This window comes from Lampris incognitus, chromosome 4, assembly GCF_029633865.1.
Source record: "Lampris incognitus isolate fLamInc1 chromosome 4, fLamInc1.hap2, whole genome shotgun sequence".
Lineage (NCBI taxonomy): Eukaryota > Metazoa > Chordata > Actinopteri > Lampriformes > Lampridae > Lampris > Lampris incognitus.
In genome coordinates, this window is record NC_079214.1 from 50,025,344 (window position 1) to 50,032,018 (window position 6,675).

Here is a 6,675-nt window from a genome sequence, read left to right on the forward strand (position 1 = left end):
GAATGAATTACAGCCTTTATTTATTTTGGAGGGTATCTGCTCACATCCAAAGCAAATATATTATGTGGCATAACAAAACAGCCACAATAATCACTGCAAGTAATTGGTTGATGTAGGAGTTTGACACTCTGGCTCTTGCAAGCGTGGGATAGAGGATATGAATAGCATCCATAAATAACAGAAGTATGGTTCCACTCTTCATCATGTGCCCCGTTGGGTGAGCTCTGGGAGGGTATTAAATCAACAGGAAATTCATTAGTAACTGTAATGAATCACTGCTGCTTGGATGAAGACCACAGGTCTGGAGAAACCAGCGCACACAGAGCTTGGCAGAAACTTGCACATGCAAATGTGCATGAGGTAAAATATGTGCAGACGTACACTAGCTGTGGGGATACAAACATGTATGCAAATACAAACACGTGCAGACACACATATTGTGTGGGGATACACACATGCGCGCACACGCACACGCACGCAAGCACACACAAACATAAACATAAACAAGCACAAACCGACACACACGTGTAAACATTTCTATACACACAGAAAAGCAGATACAAACATGCACCTTTGTTGTTATCTTTATCTATATTAACTTTAAATTCATAAACCTGTTGGCTTTAAGATAAATATTAATAATAGTAATAATAATAATGATTAATAATAATAATAATGAAAATAACAATAATAATAGTTAGTAATAATAATAACAATAATAATATGATAACAATAATAATGATAATAACAATAATAATAATAATAATAATAATAACAATAATAATAATAATGTACTGGATTTTATATTAATCATAATTATTTTATATTTTGGTTCTGCTCCTGTAAGTATGTTTTTGTTAAATTTCTTTCGGATCTCCGTTGCAAAATATTTCTAGAGAGATTCTGCACTGCTTGGTCCTAACGCAATGACGAAAGTCTCCCAGTAACCGTCCCGACCTGACCTCCCAGCTATCTTTACGAGGGACTTAAGCAGAAGAAGGTGAGTTTAAACTGCTTGTTGTTCTGTCGTCCCGACCTGTAAGAGGATTATCAGGACTCAACTTGAACCAGGAGCAACGAAACCTGTCAAAACATCCATCTTAAATCTCAGACGCATTTATTAATTGTCGTAAAATGATTTCCACAAAAATATATGACATTAAGATGCTCCCAAGATATCATTATTGTATATTTATTGTGATGGGTGTAGAGCTCTGAATGCAGACCTGACATGTTTTCCACACTCATATCTCCAACTCTAAACAGTTGATAAATAAGCACACACTCACACACACACACACACACACACACACACACACACACACACACACACACACACACACACACACACACACACACACACACACACCGTCGGTCCTTCCTCCTCCTTAAGGTTAAGTCGGGTTCATTATTCAGGCCAGTGCCCTCGTGCATTAAGCGACGCATAAATTACACATACTAATTACCACGGATGGGCCACCTCTTTAACGAATCCTCTTAATTAAAGCTCAGCGTTGTGCTTTTCCAAAGGTTCACCTTCACTTCGGAGTCAATGGATCATTTAAGGACACCCGTTTTAATCCACTTGACTACACAACGCAGCTCACACACTGCAAACACGGTGTGTATCCTAACGGGGGGGTGGGGGTGGGGGGGTCTCATTATAAAAGTATACTTTTGCCATTTAAAACACCCACTCTCAACAAAACGACGGATCACATTAAGGTTAAAATATGGGTCCTCTTTCCATGGAAAGCTTTTTTGTTTTTTTGTTTTGCAGTTAAAAAGTATATGTTGTGATATTGCTTGTATTTGACTTTGATTGATAGTAACTAACCAAACATTAAATAACTATATATAACTATATATAACTATATATATATATATATATATATATATATATATATATATATATATATATATATATATATTATGTTGCAATATTGTAACATTTAACAGTTCATCTTTAGAGAAACAAGTGCAGAGCCAAGCCCACTAAAAATGCCAGAGTATCGTTACACGTTTCATTGTGTCAGTCTTGGGGATTACTTCCATGACTGTGTTAGGATTGATCTAAACTGGAAAAGTAACAAAAAATACTGTTTTCAAAGACTGGACAAAAGATTAAAAAAAAAGTCATAAATCTAATTTTTTTTGGTAGCATCTCCTTAGATATTGTCCTACAGAATAAGATACAAATAGAGAAAAACTTGCAGGGTTGGCATACATACACATACTTACACATACATACACATACTTACACGTACATACATGCACATACATACATACATGTACATACTTGCACATACATACACACACGTTCATATATACATGCACATGACACGCATGGACTGTGTGAGGAGCTTCAGTGTTGTGGGGCTGGCGGGGGGAGAGGAGGCCACGTTAAGACTCCAGACAAGTTTCTGGACTCGTCTCCAAGCCCCCAAGCAGCAATCTGTTGGTGGAAATCAGTCATTCATGTCTCTGTTGAATAAAGAAAACTAAATCTACACCGGTGGCCCAGTCGAGCTTTGCCATTCTTCGCCCCCCCCATTCAAGCGACTGTGTTTGGATGAAGTGGCATGGGGCCGTTTCTTTAGTCTGCACAGCAGCATCCAGAGATGGGACCCTGTAACATGCTGGTCTATACTTCAGCATGACCGAGATATAATCTCGGGCTATAATTCAGGGGAGCAGGTCCTCTACGCTGAGAAGATCTGAATCCACATCCCTGCCTGTTGAATCACCTATATAGCTATAGCCAGGATAGGATCCAGGCTGTTCTGCTGCAGCCTATCCCCGGTGCCGTTTAATTGATCAGCTCGTCGTTAGCCTCCCATATTCTGACCTGAAACCGGAACGTGAATTTCATCTCATCCATTTTGTGTGTCACCGTTACGTTACAACCGGCCAAATGTTACACAATATAGGCCGAACAAATAGCTCAGTCTAATACTGACAGAAGCATTTCAATTACCCCCGTCCTAACATAAATATTTGGCAAAAACAGCTGCGGGTACATATATAGTTTTAGCTTGAGGAAAATGAAACCATTAATCCTATATTCCTTAGAAATATAAGTTTGGCATTGTTTTGGTTCCGTTAAGACCTACCAATTTAGAACCGTTGTATAGTTTGCTCGTTAAGCGTGTGTGCGCGTGCGCGTGTGCACGTGCGATCGGAATGGGGATTGCTGGCTACCAACGTCTAATTAATCGATAACAGACATTATTGTTAAAATGACGTTTGCAGAAAATAATAATGATAATAATAATAATGGGAAAATAATTGGATGACCAATAATTTATTGCAGACAAAGAGCACAGTTATTAAGAAGCACGCATGCTTGCAGATACTACAAACACAAGGTTTTGAAATAGTAGCATGCTTGCACAGACCACGTACAAATATACAGTGTTTTTCATAGGGTCACCATAGCGTTTTTTTTTTGTTTTTTTGTTTTTAAATAAAACGGTCCACAAAGTAACTACACATCCGTCAGCTACATATATCCAAGAACATCTAGCTAAAAAAAAGTGCATTTGATATATTTCAATATATCCTTGCATTATTTCAAATATTTCCAATGTTTCGTATGCAGAACTTTAACATAAATATGTTTTCAAGTCTTATTTTTCGTGACACGTCGTCTCCGCGATTGTTTATTTCGATTATCCAAAAGAAGAGGAAACAGGATGGGCTATTTGGTGTACCAAATGCTAGTGTGCGTTGTGTGGAGCGTTTCGAGTTGGGCTCCTTCATCAGCTTTCTGCAGTGTTCTTGCACTACACGTTTGTAACTCAACCCCTTCTTCCTTGCACCTGTGTGCTTACACAGACAAAGCAAGGGCACGATGTTGGGCCCATCGACTAAAATAAAATAAAATAAAATAATCTACGTTTTTAACCGTCGCTAATTAATCCAAAAAAGTTGACTAACTGATGGCTTTGTAAGTTTTGGGAATCGGAGTGAACCAGAGGATGTGATCACAACCGGTCCTGCACAACTTTTAACTGAAAATGAAAGCACGTGTGTACTGGGTTTAAACGCAGTGCTCGTCTTAAAGAGTGGAGGTGTGTCTGTACGGGTGTCGTGGGTGACCACTTGACTTGTCAGTTGCCAAAACAGTTCTCAAGTAAAACATGAGTACATCCAAAAAGAAACCAAACTAACATCCTTGCCTTATGCGAGGCTGCGAGCGGTGGGTAGCCGGGCGCGTGGGCGAGACGCTGCTTTGGAGTTGGGGGGTGGGGGGGCTGACGGCTCTTCGCGCGAGTTTGTACAGAGTGTGTGACAGAGGCGTCAGTGCACCGCCACCACGGACTGCAGCGCCGAGGGGGGGCTCGTCAGCGCCTCGCCGGGCGTGACGGGGCTGCTTTGGCTGGTAGCTGTCTGGGGGGAGGTCGGGCTCAGGGACTGGGGCGAGTTCGCTAAGAAAGCCGGGATGTGAGCTGGCAGCGCGGAGAGGCCTGGCACGGACGCCGGCGTCGGCTTTATTGGCACGGGGATGGCAGGTAACGTCTGGCCACCGTGGCAAATCGACTTAAGGGGCATTCCGTAGGGCGAGTAATCACCGGCCATTGAAATGGGAGCCGCCGTGTCCATCACGCTGGTGCCGTACATGTGGGGCCACGCAGTGGTCAGCTGGTTGTGGAGCGGATAGCCCGCCGACATGGACTGCATGGTGGAGAAGGCGAGTCCCCCCGGCATCTTGTACTCTCTGGCGATGATGTTCTCGATCGCAAACGGGTGTTTGAAAGTGGACGGCTGGGAGACGCCGATGTTATAGCCGGACATCTGCGGGAGGTGCGTCCCCGTGGCCGCCAGGGCGCTCAGGCGGAGCTTGGCCTGCTGTTGCAGATAGTGCGCCGCGTCCGACGGCTTGCTGGGCGCCAAGTGGTCGGAGGCCATCATGACTTTGAAGCGCTTGCGGCGCCGGAGGAAACTCCCGTTTTCGAACATGTCGCCGCAGTTGGGGTGCAGGGCCCAGAAACTGCCCTTCCCCGGCTGGTCCGGTCGCCGCGGTATTTTGATGAAGCAGTCGTTGAAGGACAGGTTGTGGCGCAAGGAGTTCTGCCAGCGCTGCGTGTTCTCCCTGTAGTAGGGGAACCGGTCCATGATGAACTTGTAAATCTCACTGAGGGGGAGCATCTTTTCCGGGCAGCTCTGGATGGCCATGGCGGTGAGGGAGATGTAGGAGTACGGCGGTTTCTGGTCACTGTATGTGTTTCGTCCCGGTCGTGGCATAATGATTGGACCAGTCCACGGAGGTTACTGACACCCCGACACGAGTCTCCGCTTCCTACCGCGCAACACCTGCAGGGACTGGCTCGGGCACGATAACGCCAAGTAGCCAAAATGACCAACCCAAAAAACAAAAAAAAGAAGAAGAAGAGGGGGGAGAAGGGGAAGGGGGGCTTTTAAGGATGCAGTCCGATACTTCACAAGCACGATGCGCGCGGAAAGTAAGTCTTCCTGGACTCTGCTGGCATGGTGGTCTACATGTGACAACACAAAACTCAACACACAGAAGTTGGGTGAAGTTCGATGCGCTTCCTCGCCGCGGCTCCCCAGTGAAGTGAGGAGGGCTTTGAGGGGCTGTCTCTGGAAAATAGCCCCTCTCTCTCCCTCCCTCCCTCCCTCCCTCCCTCCCTGTCTCTCGCTCTCTCTCTCTTTCTCTCTCTCGCGCTCTCTCGTTCGCTCTCTCTCTCTCGCGCGCGCGCTCTCTCCCTCCGTTGGCCGCTATCACGGGGTGAAAAGACGTCGTCCCGTTCCGAACCGGACGGTGCCGATGTCTGCGAGTGTGAGCTAAGCGGCTGCTCCCATGTCGCTCCGCTCGCCGTCTGATAGTTGAAGGCGGTGACAGGAGCAGAAAAGACCCCCGTAGAGGCGCTTCATTAATGTGCCACTTCTTTGCAATCACATGACAATCGCCCTCGGAGGAGTAGGAGGAGGAGGAGGAGGAGGGGCTGTGGGCTCCGGGAGAAAGTGGGCATAATCTGGTTTCATTTACACCTATTTACATGGACACCTTGAGCCAATAGAAGTCATTTCCATGTGAAGAAGGAGCAAAGGGGAGAGAAAGGCCAGACAACCGGATCTGAAGTGATGGAACTCGGCTCACGGCGCGTGAAGGTATGCGGCGCTGTACAGCGCAAGTGGGGGGGGGGTGCGCGTGCATATATATATATATATATATATATATATATATATATATATATATATATATATATATATATATATATTATCACCCACTTACATTTACGAATAGGGCTTCTACAGAAATGGTGTTTGTAGTGGTAATGGTTCACAGTGTGGTGTGTATTGCTGAGGTTTATTTTATTTTGATTTGTTTGTTAGGTTTCAAGCCGGCGTGTGTGTCGATGTGGCCTCTTGCTTATCATTATGAGACAGCATGACTCCACCTGTCATAACAGCTTTAGCAAGAGCCGGCACATTCTCTGCTTGCCGCTGTCCCGCATCTTTCTCTGAACACACACACACACACACACACACACACACACACACACACACACACACACACACACACACACACACACACACACACACACACACACATTTGCGTGTGGTTTTCCACTCGCTTGCAAAAATAATCGTTTTTAATAAAAAAAAACTGAATCATGCAAACATGCCAGTATACCTCACATCACCGGT

At 44.9% G+C, this 6,675-nt stretch overlaps 1 protein-coding gene across 1 annotated transcript; it reads right to left on the minus strand.

The window, feature by feature from the left end:
* Positions 1–4,302: 4,302 nt before the first annotated feature.
* Positions 4,303–5,247, minus strand: LOC130111886 (forkhead box protein B1-like). Its single transcript, XM_056279181.1, has one exon. The coding sequence runs from the start codon at positions 5,245–5,247 to the stop codon at positions 4,303–4,305; it is 945 nt and encodes a 314-aa protein (XP_056135156.1).
* Between the last annotated feature and the right edge of the window lie 1,428 nt (positions 5,248–6,675).

Bases quoted from the DNA above. Each gene is read 5' to 3' on its own strand.
- LOC130111886 (XM_056279181.1), bottom strand. From the start codon at position 5,247: ATGCCACGACCGGGACGAAACACATACAGTGACCAGAAACCGCCGTAC.